Source organism: Astatotilapia calliptera, chromosome 8 (assembly GCF_900246225.1).
Source record: "Astatotilapia calliptera chromosome 8, fAstCal1.2, whole genome shotgun sequence".
Classification (NCBI taxonomy): Eukaryota; Metazoa; Chordata; class Actinopteri; order Cichliformes; family Cichlidae; genus Astatotilapia; species Astatotilapia calliptera.
Window position 1 is genome coordinate 10,277,569 of NC_039309.1, and position 15,918 is coordinate 10,293,486.

Consider the following 15,918-nt stretch of genomic DNA (forward strand, 5'->3'; position numbering starts at 1 on the left):
GGAAATGAGCCGAGCAGCAGCAGCGGCTTCAAATAATTTAGCGTTGCAACCGCTCAGTTTTAGAGAAATAAAATCAAAACTCGCAAGAGAAACTAAAACTGTGCAAGGTGAAATGGAGGTAAAGTGTTTAAATTCCCACTCCATCAGATATTACTGGCCTTCTGCACAGACGTGGGTTTTGTGTGGCTACAATATCTCAAGGGAATGGATGTATTACATGGTACAGGATAGCCACTGTTGAGGGCTTACAGAAATCGTGGGATTAGAGGCATCCGTCTCAGAGCTCCCGCAACAACAATTACTTAAAGCCGCTGCTCACCTGCAACACTAAGGAGCTCAGTGAGCCCTGGAAAGCTATAACAGTCGAATTGAATGAGGTGGGGGCAAATCTACAATTAAGGTGTTCTTCTGCACTTTCATAAAAGTTCTTCACTGACCCACAGTGAAAGGCTAAACATTTGCTGATGTAACCTTGGCACCTTCTTGTTAGGCTCCATCAAACCTAACTTTAAAGTTCATAAGAATTTAAAATGATGGCTTGCAACCAACCAAAGAAACCACTCCAACAAGAGCTAACACAAAGTGGGACCACCATAAAGCTTGAGTTTTCTTTTTCTCTCTCTCAGATATCTACGAAAGAAGCCACTTGGCACAAACTGGAACATAGAAAAGAATGGCAGTGCTGTGTTCTGTGAGGTAAAGGACAGAGTGTCCTCTAGACATTGGACAGAAAACCAATCAAACTCTGCACACTTAATTAGTCCAGGATCATACATCAGGCCTTCAGCCACCAACAGCTTTATTTCACGACTCTCGAATATTATCATTCATTTAACGTCCCCACAGCCTATTATAAATACATCCATAGAAATGACCTCATCCAAAGACCATTGGCTTTTACTTGTTTCAACTTTATTACACCGGAGCTGAGGTGTGCTGCAGAGAACTCGGTGTTACAAAACGCATTGCTCTTTTATAAAAGACGACTGAAGCCAAGAAATTATTTAAAGGAACAGCAGCAATTAAAGAGAAAAAACTATAAATTTAGAAAGACCATCTTAAAAAGTTCAAAAGCTTTCTTGTACTTTGATAAGACAGCTTATCAGACTCATACTTGAGCACAGTTACACTGAAAATACTCTTCACAGTAGCTTTATAACAAAACTGCATGCATTATGATGCAATGTTACACTTTGCAAAAAAAAAAATACCACACGTACTGGTTAAAGAGGACTCTGGATCGGACGATGAACTTGAAGATGTATTCCAGAGCTTTCATGGCCTTCAGCAGCTGTTCTGTCAGCTTATCTGCATTGTCCACGTAGTTTTTCAGAACTTTTGTCAGCTTCCTGCAAATAGAAACACAGAGTATGGCTAATGTGTTAATCATAAAGTGGAACACGCATGTTTATAAATGTTTCTGTAAAGAAATTAAACTCACGTGTATGCCAGTGTAGCACTGAAATGCTTTCGAATGTAGGTCTCCAGAACTGGATTAAAGTGCTGGAACTTTCTGTCGGCTATAAGCCCAATAATGAACACCTATCAAACAATAAAGACATAGTTATTAAAAAGTAAATTAAACGCACCAGGAAAGCCTAACTTAATAATTCAGAGCCCCCCAAAACTACCCGTCTTGCTCAATATATCAAAACAGATTGGGAAATTAAGCAAGGTTGCATTTGGGCAGAAAACCATTTTCTTTCAATTCTCTGCTCTGCAGATAATCTAGGAACTCAACAAAAAACAATTACTACCAGCTTTCTGTGAATGACAAAAACTGCTCTTTTGAACTGCATGCTAGACAAGTTTCAGGCTAATACTTTGAATCCCATTATCTGCAGCCCATGAGAGGACAAGGTTAATAATCATAACCTGTTTTTCCCCCAATGTAAAGTCTTTTTTATATTATATATTGCAATAAGCATGTGAGCATGTTCAATAAAAATGCTTCACAGGCACTAAGAATTCATGCAATTCAATGCAGCAGCTATCGAACATCAGTGGCAATGTGTGGAGTTCAATGTTAACGTACAGCAATGGAATAAAAAAATTTTAGAACTAAAACAATATAGCCAAAAAAGCAACCAAAAATTGCTTTGTTCACTTTTAAGGGCAGAAAACAGGTAGCTGCATACAAATTAGGGTACCAAACAGAGCAGGGATGCCTGTCAAAAACCATTTTAACACATGAAGTATTTCCCAAGTTATTATATTTGCTTCTGAGCTCCAAACATGTCCAAATGTTTATTGGCGCTGACAGGGAACTCTATTATAAATTATGCGCTGCCGTTACAGCGGGATTCTTCCTTACCAAGGCATCAAACACCAGAGTATCAAAAGTGTCACTGTCAGAGTTTTCCATCATGATGTTGAAGAGAGCATCCAGAGTGTCTTGCAGAAACTAGAATGACAGATGCACGGCATGTTATGGCAGGCCAACAATGAGGCGTGTCATTCAAAAAATAAAAAATAAAACATGCATATGCTAAGTCCTAATCTCACAGCAAGTCCACACGGTTCTGTCAAATAAACCGAGTCAAGCTGATCATGATTTCTTTCCTCTGGCATGCACATTCAGTTTGTGTCATTAAAGTGATAACTAACATTAGGACAAACTAATTCATCCGACGTTTAAAGGAATGACAACAGCTAAACCGATTGTGAGTCTTTGGGAGATTTTTAACTTTTGTGTAGGGAAAACTGTGCAATAGCATTTTTAGGTTTTTATATAGACATTATCCTATAATGATTCAAAGCAAACTGATAAATAAAAATAGAGAAATGCACAACAAAAATATGTTTAGCACCCCGGCCCTAAATACGCCTCTATCATTTGAATGGCGCAACCAAAGTGGCAAGTGAACTCCTGCTGTGACGGTTCCATGCTACCCATTACGCACCCTTTACAGCTGTTAACATACACCAAAATAGTTCTATGAAGAGAGTGATCATTTCCCTGTCAGCAGCACCTCCAGGAACACTAACTATATACACCCTTCCTCTCTGGGGAAACATGCTCCATTTACTCAGCCAATTCTGCAGCAATGTAAAAACAGATGTAAAAGTGTCGGGAACAGAGCCATCACTCTCTACTGCGCTTGGTCTGTCATCTCAGAATGGATGAGATTCATCATCTTCTCAACGAGAAACCAACACATTGTACGGTATGCGGCGTTTAAAGTGAAATTCGGTCTCACAAAGGCTGGACCGCATGACAAGGACAACGGCGCAGTGACCTTTTCGCTCAAACGGTGTCACATTAGGGAGATGGGAAATAAAAAACAGAACAGGAAACATTTTTTAAAAATGTGTTATGAACATATTTGTGCTTTATGTTAACTACAATGGGGGAAAATGAAATGATGAATAAATAATGTATACTCTTTTGATAAATAGTCTTTTAAATGCCAAGATGAAAATGCTATCTAATTGCCCACCGACAGCCTTGAAGCGCTTTGAAGCAATTGAGTGCTAATGCGGTGGTAATAATAATCACACTCCTGTGGTTTAATGAACTAGTCCAGCTGTGGTAGACATCTATCTGGCCTGATCAAAACTGTCTAGGTGAAGGACTTCTTTAGATAGGCTCCAAGCTGCCAGGCACCCAACCTGCCCCTGCAAAACTTTCTCTAAATAATGATTATTCATCTGCCCCATGCTGAGCACTTAAAGGCCCTGCCTAAATCTCTGACAGCGTGTCATCTCCTCCCTGTCTGTAGACAGTGTGGGGTACTATGCACTCCCTCCTTGCTAAAGCCATTAAAACAAAAGCAAAAAAAGTGGCAGCCAACTCCTTATGACAGGCAGCGACATCATTTGTGAAATTGCTGCCAGGAAGCTGTAGCTTTCAGGAAGAGTATGCATCGTTTGTGACTGAATGTTTATTTGAACAGCTGTTAAGATCTGTTTTTCGTCCATTTGTGCCGATCTCTGTCAAAGCAAAGGAATTAGGTACATTTGCAAGGCGATGAACATTGCAAAAGAAAGTGAGACGCATTTATTTATGTTTACTTAAGCTTTGACTGAAAGCGGTTTAACTCAACCGAGCGGTAATTTTGGGCCTCTGACCTTCACAACCTCGCCACCCTCCACCTTCATTAGCTGACGTAGATTCTGCTGCAGAAGGCTGGTGTTGGAGCGCCACTTCAGCAGCCCAAGTAGGTCCACTGGAAAAAGACAAAAGGGAAAAAAAGCTGTCAACACAATGCATAGCTTTCACCCAGAAAATAGTAACGGCGGGTAAGGAGACTGTGCAAGAAAAAGTCCACTATTTGCATTTAATGAGATTAAGGTCTTAGCATGTTTTTCCAAGACGTCGCCATAACGTTCACATCAGTTTACAAATTTCCCAAACACAAGGTTAGCAATTTTGTCCTTACAAAAAAAGGAAAAAAATCCCTTTGAAAATGGACAGGTGCAAGAAGTGGACAGAAAACGAGTGAAAAAGTTTGGCTCCTTGGAGACTAAATATAAATAAAATTAGTGTTTGCTCAAAACTTATGCTGCGTTTGAGCCATTCTAGATTCTGCCGATCTGGGTATCTCCGCCTCTGCAGCATAAATTTTGGCTAGGATTTTTAATTCGAGTCCCAAACATAAAAAATGTGCATTAATAAAACAGTTCATATTGTCGTAACAACCTTATTATTTTGATTGTGTGGCTGTATGATCTACAGAATCCCATTAACCCTTTAAGACCTACCATAGAACTTAAGGTTATGTATATAACCCCGGTTCTCTGAGTAGCATGAGTGAGTGTCTCACTATGGGAACGCCTCCTGCGTGACCTCATCAGAAGCTCAAATACCATTATGCCAGCCCTTACAGGCTGGCTAGGTGACGCCCATGTCAGGAGGGGCCAGTGCCTCCCTATATAATAGGCTGACATAGCATCAGATGTCATTCAAAACAAGCCCACCTCTTCCTCGCTTCCATAGCAAGGAGGGCAGTCTGGTGAGACACTCACTCATGCTACTCAGAGAACCGTGGTTATATACATAACCTTAAGTTCTCTTTCATAGCATTCGTTTTGTGTCTCACTATGGGAGAAATACTGACTCCCGGATTGCCAGACATGCCTGTTAAGAAGACAACTGTCCCCAACAGCACTTCACAGGGGAGAGGCCCCCACCCGGGAAGAGCCTGCACTGAGGACTGAACGCGCTAGGTTAGGTGCTGTCACATCTAACCTGTAAAACCTAGCAAATGTATGAGGTGAGGTCCAGCATGCAGCTGCACACACCTCCTGAATAGAAACTCCCCTAAAGAGAGCCCATGAGGTCGCCAGACCTCTAGTGGAATGCGCACGTGAGCCAGCAGGGGGCTGAAGGCCCCTGCTAGTATAGGCCAAGGCAATTGCTCCTACTATCCAATGGGAGAGGCGCTGTTTAGACACAGGCTTTCCCATATGTGGTTTAGCCCAGGACACGAACAGCTGGTCACTTTGTCTGACACTCTGGGTTCGGTCCATGTAAATGCGCAGAGCACGGACTGGACACAAGGTATGCCGCTGTTGCTCCTCTGAGGAGAAAGGCGGTGGGCAAAAGGCCGGCAGTTCTATAGGGGAACATGTGCCGACAACCTTCGGGACAAAGGCAGGGTTGAGCCGCATACAGACCCTCGTATTATCCAAGGAGAACTGAATGCATGACTGATGCACTGAGAGAGCGTGTATCTCTCCCACACGTTTAGCAGAAGCTAAAGCAATTAAAAGAGCCGTCTTCAAGGACAGAAATTTCAACTCAACCCGTTCCAGGGGTTCAAATGGGCAACAGGAGAGCACAGCCAATACTGTGGGAAGGTCCCACGATGGAGCCAATGGCCTAGACGTAGGCAATTTACGCCGTGCACCCTTCATGAAACGGCATATTAAGGGATGCTGGCCAACAGTCTTTCCCTCAAAACCAATATGGCAGGCTGAAATCGCTGCCAAATACACCTTGATGGCGGAGAAGGCTTTACCCCTATTAATCAGGGCCTGAAGAAATGACAGAATCACAGCCACAGAGCACTGAAAAGGGATGGCCTGTGATTCTAAGCACCAGCCTTCAAACACACGCCACTTATGCTCATATAGCGTCCGAGTAGACGATGCTCTAGAACCCTGAATAGTGTCGATAACACTATGAGGGAGCCCCACCGTGTTCAGGTTAAACCACTCACGGGCCAAGCCCACAGAGCCAGCCTCTCTGGGTGGGGGTGGAATATTTCCCCCCGTGCCTGAGACAGGAGGTCTCTGCGTAGTGGTAACAGCCACTACGCTGTTACCACTCAGCACAGCTGCTGAAAAGTCTCCGCCAGCCAGTGTTTCCCTGGCCAGTGCGGGGCTATCAGGATCATATAGTGACTTCTCTCCCTCACTCTGGCCAGGGTTTGAGAAATGAGGGCCACTGAGGGAAAAGCATAGAGGAGGGTTCTCGGCCACTCGTGAGCTAGAGCATCCACCCCGAGTGGAGCTCTCTGAACGTTCAGCGAGTAAAACAGGGGACACGGAGCATTCTCCCTGGATGCATAAACGTCCACGGTCGCCAGACCGAATCGCAGCCAGATCTGCTTCACCACCTCCGGGTGAAGCTTCCAGTCCCCATACAGCGGGTTGCCCCTGGAGAGAAGATCTGCTCCAAAGTTCAAGATCCCCGGCACGTGAGTTGCTCTCAGTGACAGCAGGTGAACACTGCTCCAGACTATCAGTCTGTGTGCCAGCGTGTGTAACTTGGGGGACCCCTGTATGAGAGCATTTGTGTGACAAGTCGCTCCCTGGCGGGTTGGGGCTGCCACCAGCCAATCGTCGATGTACGTGGCCACCCGAATGCCCTTTTTTCTGAGCGGGGCCACTGCTGCCTCGGTGCATTTCACAAACACCCTTGGGCTCAGTGAGAGACCAAAAGGCAGGACTACAAACTCGTATGCCATCCCCTGGAAAGCAAATCTCAGATACTTTCGGTGTGGGGGATATATGGGGATGTGGAAATAAGCATCCCTCAGGTCGATTGATGTGAACCAGTCGCCCGCTCGTACAAACCGTAGCAGCGAGGCGTGCGTCAACATCCTGAACTTGTATGTCCTCAAATGCCGGTTCAGGGCACGGAGATCCAGAATGGCTCTCATCCCCCTCCCCCTTTCTTTGGCACAAGGAAATACCTTGAATAAAATCCGCTGTGCATTTCCTCGGGAGGGACAATTCTTATAGCTCCTTTGTCTCTCAAGGTGGAAATTTCCTCCAGGAGAAAACTGGCAGACTCGCCCGGAGCACGAGAGTAAACAATTTCTTTGAATTGTGGTGGAGCGACACTGAATTGCAGCCTGTAGCCCTTTTTCAATGTCCTCAGCACCCATGCTGACTGAGTGCAGGTGGCCCAGCTCTTCATGTGGAGAGACAGAGGGCTCACTGGCCACTCCACCGAATATGGCGTTTTGGCGCCCCCTTGTGGTCGCAGCGCGAAACATACGTCATTTCGGCGTCCCGTCACCTCTGTCACAGGCGAGCGAGGTGACGGGCTCATCTGCATAATCACAGCTGTGGAAACGCGAGTCTCCACGGGCTGCGTTATGGCAGACGGTGCTCCGTTTTTCAGCATGTTTGATTTTCTCATGTGTTTTGCAAGACTCGACAGCGCCCTCGGCAAACTGCCTGGATGCGCGTGTCGGGGCTTTTTTAATACAGAATGCATGAGAGAAGTGCTCGTGAAACAACACTGCGAACTTTGGCTCTCTTTCCCTCTGGCGGGTCCGGTGACAGGAACGCCGGCCCGAGTCAAGCACTCTGTGTGGAACATGTCCCGTTGAACTTGCTCTGGAACGGAGCTGGGAGGCGGGAGGGTGGCCCATGAAGGGGGGAAACTGGGTTCGCTCCCGCCTAGAGGGGAGGCTGTCAGGCCGGCCGCTTCTTCCTCCTCACGATTGCGGCAGCGGGGGGAGGAGGGGCCGCTTGAGGTCTGGCCTGGGGAGACTGCTTCCGAGTCCATGGATTCTTAGGGGCCCCGGCAGCCTGGGGGGCTGCTTGCGTCTTAGGCACTTTGGGAATCCTGAAAGCGGGGACCGGGCGAGACGCTGCCTGCGCGAATGACTGGCGCGGCGCTGCTGGGGTGGCGTGCTGGGCCCTCCTCGGCAGGCAGAGTTTCAGAGCCTCATCATCTCTCTTTTTCTCCTCACATCTCTTCTGCATGGATGTAACAGCCGCACCGAAGAGACCGTGAGGGACGACAGGGGTGTCGAGGAGTTGCTCTTTTTCCTTAGTCGTCAGGTTGGTGAGCCCGAGCCAGCGTGCTCGCTCCTGAAGAACCATGAGGCCCATGGCTCTCCCAGTAGCCTGTATGGCTACCTTGTGGAGGCGGAGGACGTGGTCAGTTATAACGCAGATTTCTTCCCACACTGTGGTATCTGTGTTAGCTGTCATGCCCTCTTCTAGCTCAGCTTGGTAAGCCATTAGCATAGAAGAGGCGTTGTGGGCTCTTACTGACAGAGCCGCTGCCTTGTAGCACTTATCTGTAAGGCTAGACTGGAAGCGGTCTGTTTTGGAGGGGAGAGATGGGGCCGATGAGGACAGAGACGTCTTCGGGTGAAGATGGCTCGCCACCAACGGCTCCACTTGTGGCATCCGGCGGAGGCCGATAGACTCCATCCCCTCACAATCCAGCAGGGAGCTCCCCACGATGGGGTGTTTCTCGCTGCAAGGTTTTGCTTTCTACGTCACCGCTATCTCATCGAGTAGCTCAGGGAAAACAGGCAACACATGCTTCCCCGTCTTTTTCGCTTTCGGCAATTTCTTACCGTCAAAACGAGACTTTACAACCTCTGTTTGTATGGCGGGCCACGGGATGTTGAGCCTAGCGGCTGCGCGCTTGCACATGTCCTGCATGTCGAGATCCAGGGGAGACGGCGGTGTCGGTTTTTCAACCTCGCCGGTAGCCGAGGGCTTTGGAGCCCAGCTGATGCTAGCCAAGGAGGTGGAATCTTCCTCCTCGCCGTCGTCAGACAGCAGGAGCTCCGAGTCAGCCGACTCATCTCCGTCCTCGTTAGCATCTCCTCCCCAGGTGACTCCAGCATCGCGGAAAAACACACGATCTCCGTGTGCCTGCAGCGACGGGAAAGCGGTCGCGATGGGCTGAGGGTTTGCCTCTGCCCAGCTCGGCCCTGGCGTTGCGGCCAAATCATCGGGCATCTCAGTTTCTCCTTGCGCCGCAGCAGCCTCACACAACAAAGGGTCGCCGCCCGACAGGTTAGCCTGGCGAGCTAGCCTGCGGCGGAGTAGTTTGCGTGGGAAAGCCACGCAGTGGATACAGTCGTGTGCAGGTGTCAGGGCAGCCTGAGCGTGAGATAAGCCCAGGCATGCCGCACACACGGGGTGTGTATCCCAGGCAGAAATCTTCTTGCCACAAGGACAAAGTTTTGCAACTTCGTTGGCCGTCGTAGCCATGGTTAGCTAGAGGGTTGCGCACGTTAGAGAGACTGACACTGAGTGCGGAGAATATTGCTATTCCTCGCTAACGTGGGTTGAAAAGTGTTGCTACTTTTCTACAGGTATTGCTACCTAATGTGTAAAACCGCTAGCGTCGAAGGATATTGCTACCTGATGGTGAAGCTAGGGGTACCTTTATTAGCAAAGTGTTGCTACTTCGCTTTCGGAAAGTATTGCTACTTCCCTGGGTGAAAGTATTGCTACTTGGCACCAGCACTAGCTACAGAACAGTATTGCTACTGCTTGTATGCTAGTGGACAACTGAAAAGCTGGGAACAAAGCGCCCGGCGACCGAGTTGTTTCACTCGAATCTGTGGACAGTTTAGCTTTAGCGCCCAATAGCACAGTTGTCTACAGGCTTCTGTGAGAAGCGAGAAGAGGTTTTTGAATGACATCTGACGCTATGTCAGCCTATTATATAGGGAGGCACTGGCCCCTCCTGACATGGGCGTCACCTAGCCAGCCTGTAAGGGCTGGCATAATGGTATTTGAGCTTCTGATGAGGTCACGCAGGAGGCGTTCCCATAGTGAGACACGAAACGAATGCTATGAAAGAGAACCAAGTCCTAAACCAAGCTTATATTATATTTTTACATGCTGTAGTGCCATTTTTGGGAGCATTTCAAGTTGCTATACATCAATACAACCATTATAGCCCAAATTTTAATAATATGTCTGCATTAAGTGCATAGTAATTACATAAATTGCAAAAAGGTGCAATAAACTACAAAAAAAAATTGAAAATCGTTTTTGTTTTTTTAACATATATTTCTAGTTAGAGAAATTTAAGAGGCTTATCCCTCAAAACTGTAAATACAAAAAAGTTGCACAAAATAGTTTCCCACCACAGGAAATTTATTTTAAGTGTCTTCATAGTTTTATTTTTGAAATACACCAATTTTTATATACTGCAGGAAAAACGAAAATAAATATTATAATGCAAATTTGAAAAAAAAAACAAAAACAAAAAAAAAAAACAGCATATGCATCAAAATAAACTATTTCCAGCAGTGCAATATGAGTCCTAAGCATCCCAGAAACGACACAGAAAGTCATAAAGTCAAATATAACTTTTAAAAACACCAGTATAGGCTCATAAGGCCCTGATGGTAAAAAACTACATTTCCGCAAAATGACGTCACTTCCGGTTTCGGCCAGGACATGGCGGACATGCGATAGTTCACGCTGATGGACGTAAGAAGTGTTACAAACAGCTGATCGGATCGGCAAAGCGTGTTTCTGGAATATTATGTTTTTGTTGCTGCAAGCGCTTTTTATGCAGTTTTTGCAAAGCCATATGTGAGCCATATGTGGAAGGAAACCGTGACTTAGGACAAGCTGATGGCATAAGATGTAAGTACAACTCCTCCGGTTTCATATGCAAAAAAAATTATTGCGCTAGCTTACGTGGTTGCAGTGCTACCGAGATTTAAAAATAGTTGCGCAAAACAGAGCGTGCCCGCTCCAACCGGCTTTAAAGGGTTAAAAGCAGCAAATATGGGCGAAACCAGGAGTAAGCAAAAAACCAAAATAAACAATTTATCATTTAAGAAAAGTTTCCATTTAATGTTAATTTTAATTCATTTTATCGTATAAACAGATTTTTCATATACATTTTCTCAGGTATAATCCTGAGAGATTCCCAGAAACATCTTTATAGTATATTCATGATGGTTTATTAGCTTTCATGAATATATACTATATTCAGCCTCATCTGACTGAAGTGAATAAGAAGAATCTCTTTGGCATTCTTGCAAACCTAGTCCCTAGGGGCTGCCTCTCCCCGTTCGCCATGGCTGATTGGCTCAGGAAGAGTCAATCAGCCATGGCAACACAGTAATGGATGCCCATCATCTGTAAACCTGACAGCCTATCAGGGTTCAATCACAAGAACCTGTCTCAACTACCAGGGTCCTCCGTCCCCAAGGAGATATAGATTTGGAAATTGATGCTTCAGCACCTCAGAGATAAATGGAATAATGTGAGAATAAATCATCAGGCAGCTTGGTCCCAGTGGGGCAGTGGTGTTAAGAGGCCAACTACGTGTAGCACATGGGGCTGTAAGGCACAGTGTTGTGCGGGTGGGGGGCAATCAGTTTTGTTCTGGAGAAAAATACTGAGAGCCTTTTACAAATAACATCTGTCTGAGAACGGATGTCTCCACAGGCAGTGGGAATTTAAAAGACTGTGGAAGTAACTGGCAGATGGAGAGCAGTGGAATAATTAATTCAGAGAAAATAGGTTACATTGTCAATGCGCAACTGAAATGCAAAAGACTTCACATTACCATTTGAAAGTTTGTTTACGGAACTCCTTCACAAAATCAGTTTTGTTCACTTTTAAAAGCAAACACAACCACTAAGGAGTCTTGATAGCTTGTTCTTTGCCGTTAATAGTGACAGCCTTGTATGTAGTCGTTTAAACGTTTAAAAGTACCGGCTTCTTCAGCGCACTGATGCTGGAGTAGCTTCAATACGAACATGGATTCCATAGTTTTAAAGCTGCTTTGTTCATAAAAATGTGTTTTCTTTCCAGCAGAGGTGGGAAGAGTATTTTAATCAATTTCACTGGGCTAGGTTCTCTCCCACGTGTGCTGTCGCTGAATCTCTGCTCTGTTTAGCGAAGCACACTGTAAATGCCCAGGGAAGAGCTAGGAGCCACTTCACGGGAGCTCACAGCACTGGGAGGCCGCCTGCATAAATCTAGCTTAGTTAAAAAGAGTGTTTCATCTCGGATGTGGGGATCAGCAGTGAGGAGCCAGTATAAAGCATGCAGTCTGTTGCAAGGGGCATTTCTAGGGCTCCTTTTTCCCTTTGCAAGAATAAGTGCTCAGGATAAACTGCTGGTGAGCGAACAGGCATCACAGCCATTCATACAGGCACTTTTTTATAAGTGCTTTCCATCTAATAATTACACTCTGGTGGACGGATCTGAAAGCAACTTGAACCTAAGGGTTGAACCACCAACCTTCTGATTAGTAGATGACCTGCTCTACATCCAGAAACAGATCTTACCGCAATTACATTACTAATCATATTAATTATACTGTCACATATTCTCCAAACGTAAACATCAAATTGCTGTTTCAGCAAACCAACAGTCAAAACAACCCGAAATATTTGGTTTGATATTGTATAAAACAGGAAACTGCCAACACATCTGATGAGCTGGAATCATGTGATCATTTCATTTACAGAAATGCAGAAAATGGGACAGAGATGACTATTGGACAAACACACCTAGATCTTAAAGAGCTTCTGGGTTTTTAATAAAGAAGCCTGAATCTGGTATCATGGGAAATATTGTGGATAGATTAGCCACAATATCAAAACCAAAGACAGGTAAGTAAATAATATTGATCCTCTAATAACAATGCAATGTTTCTGCTGTTTCTTGTACACTTTCTTTTTTTCTGTAGAAGGGATATTGGATGGATGGGTAAAAAAATAAATAAATCATATGACAATGGTAAACTAAACATGCGGACACAGGCAAAAAAAACTGCAGTAATGGCTAAAGGAGCCTGCAAACAAGCCCAAGGCATTGACCGAGCATCCAGCCTCCCTGGATTCCAACTCAGAGCATCCGTCCAAACCACTGAAACGAGCCACACAAGTTACTAGACCCAAAGCAATAGCTGCCAATGTCCTCATGCCACCTGCAAATTCTGCATCCCTAATGGATAAGAGCCTACACAATATAAATGAGGCGGTTTTAATGTTGCGGCTGCTCTGTGTACAGTGCTTTATTAAAATAGCTGGAACCTTTTCCTCGAGCTTTAGCGTGGGATGATATATCCCATACAACACACAGCTGCACAAAGTTTAATCAAACTTTGTGCAGCGACGAGGCCATCTGATCCCCAAGCACCCACCGGCACCTTGCAAATTATCAGCACAAAGTGACAGGTAAATATGGAGAGCGGAGCTGCTCTACAGGAGTGAATCTACAGACCAGGACACATACTCCCCCTCCCCCCCATCACTCTAGCACAGGGAACGAGATAAATCAGAAAATGGCAGGCAGGGAGGAGAAATAGGAGCAGAGAATAGTGCTGATTGATATATGCTGCATACTACGCATCTACATAACAGCTGAGACAACCATTTGAGCCACTATCATTACTTACAGGAGAGGCAGGCTCTCCTGTAACTGAGACGACTCATTCATTGACATCACCACCCCCTGAGCCGAGTAGGAGGGCACGCACAATTGTATTTAAATGACAACTTATACCACAGACTAAACTTAATAAGCTTCAAAGGGAACATTACTATAACAACATGCGACACCCACCGCTTTCACACATTATATGCAGAAGCCCTCTGACAACAAAAACCTCCCGTTGTCTTAGAGAAATGCCCAGAGCCTGTTGTGGGGTCTGCAGTGATCCCATTAATGAGGCTTTATAAATGTTTGCTGCGCATGCTATTAGGTTGTATCCCGGACAATTAGCTTTATCGGCATTTCACGTCTTTTTTAGACTGCAATGATTTAGCACAAAAAGCACTAAAATCATTACAAGTGTCACATAAAGCCTGTGCTGCTGACAGGTCAGAGATTCAGCTGTAGTTTTTAAATTGCCAGCACGCCAAGACCATGCATCGTCGTTCAGAAAACAGCTGATCTCACCAAGGCATCTGTCAAACTTTGGGATAATCTCCCTCTGAAATGAATTTTTTTTACCTAGTAGTCTTAATGTTTACATGCAGATTGTTTTTCCCCATAGTCGGGCAGTCGGATAATCACCAAGCTGGAAACATCTCTACCTGAAAGCAAATATTGATCCTACTTTTCAGGAAAAAAATTTCTGGTTCAGCTTTGACCTAATGTTTTGTAGCTTTATGTGACCTCTGCAATGAGAGAGTCTTACTGCCTATTTGAGTGCTTTAGCTTCACCACCTCATAAAAAGGGTAAAGCTGCCTTATTGCTGGCTTGATTAGAGGTTCTATGGATATTGTAAAGTATTGCACGAAAGTCTCGAGCCATCCCTCATTTCCTCATTTTTTGTTAGGAAAATGGGAAATACATACAGTAATTTACTGAAATGCAAAAACAGTGTTTGGGCACTAATCAGCTGTTAATTAAATGATCTTTCTTCCCGTTCTTATGATCAGTTTAAACTTGCAAGTTTTCTTCACCATTCCCATATTTCTAAATGCACTGAGATGCTGCCATGTGATTGGCTGATTACGTATTTATGTTGTGTTGGCCAGTGGGGTTGGGGATCTCGTTAAAATTGATAAGAGGCCTTTTTGAAAGACGTTTTAAGATTTTATATTATTAGTCTTTGCGTAAGGCCACTTATTCCTGAAGGGAAGTTTTAAATAATATTTCAAATCTGAAGAAAGCGAAAAATGGTTTACAGTGGATTTTCTTTTCACAGGCCTACACAAGGATTATTCAAAGGATTAAAGACCACAAACACACATGATCTTGCTTCAATAATTTACTCCAAGCTTTTCTCTTCATTCTGCCCTTGTTTGGAGGTTTAAAATGATCTTTTTGTTAACGTGAATACAAAAATGAAAGGGCATGATGCACTCCTTATTTAAACAGGGCATTGCTCTTGGCGAGTAAAACAATTAATTTCAATTCAAGTCAAAGTTACCCTGCAGTGTGTCTGTTACTTATTTATTTCAGACTGTGGCCAAAAACACAAAAGAAGCTTTAATTGTGGCTCTAATTAAAATTGTGATTCATTCTTGCATACAAAAAAAAAAAACCCAAAACAAAGCAGCAAATTACAACCAGTGAAAAAGAAATCAAAGGAGACATTTAGGTTGGTTTGGTTTAGCTCTGTGAAATCAGAGCTAGAAGCATCTGACCACTCACACAAAAGAGAACAGCTTTTCACACAATCTAACTACAACGTTATGAACACAGCTAAGAAATACCAGCATGCTCAAGAGGGTTTACGCTGACATCTGTGGGGATTTATAAACATGCAGAAAGGCTGGTGGGAACACAAGATGCTAAAATCCTTAATCCATGAGCCACAGTGGCAGGCATGAGGATTTCCCAAGCTTAATAAGAGTAGATCTTCACGGGGAAATAAAAAGGCTGTTGTTCGCTCAACAGAGATGAACTGGAATCTAACTGAGACTGACTGGCGTACTGAGAGTAAAGAGAAAAGAAAGTACTTTAGAAGTAGGAATAGAGAGGAGGAAAACAATTCCTGGCGCTCAGAATGTGGAAAAGGAAAAACCAGATAATGAGAAAAAATGTTTAAAAAGCTGAAGCTAAGGCATCCTACATTAAATGATGTTCCCATGATCCGTTTGTCAAAGCCAGAGGCTACGGTCCATCGGTGGTTTCAAAATTCAGGGTCTACCTGGCTAAGATACAGTAAAGAAATCCTTCCTCCCCCCAGTGAGAGCTCTGTTTGATGTGAGCAGGCATTTCATCAAGCTGGAATTGTACTTCTCTGTGCTACAACAAAAGTAAATCCACATACG

At 44.6% G+C, this 15,918-nt stretch overlaps 1 protein-coding gene across 4 annotated transcripts in view; it reads right to left on the minus strand.

Annotated features, from left to right (window-relative positions):
* Nucleotides 1-15,918, minus strand: part of dock1 (dedicator of cytokinesis 1) — a 204,248-nt gene that overhangs the window by 131,507 nt on the left and 56,823 nt on the right. For all 4 annotated transcript variants that reach the window (XM_026178424.1, XM_026178423.1, XM_026178422.1 and 1 more), the window contains exons 19-22: nucleotides 4,072-4,169; nucleotides 2,315-2,404; nucleotides 1,442-1,542; nucleotides 1,221-1,349 (exon numbers count right to left, since the gene is read on the minus strand). In XM_026178424.1, the coding sequence (XP_026034209.1) occupies nucleotides 1,221-1,349; nucleotides 1,442-1,542; nucleotides 2,315-2,404; nucleotides 4,072-4,169 (418 nt within the window). The remainder of the gene's footprint in view (nucleotides 1-1,220; nucleotides 1,350-1,441; nucleotides 1,543-2,314; nucleotides 2,405-4,071; nucleotides 4,170-15,918) is intronic.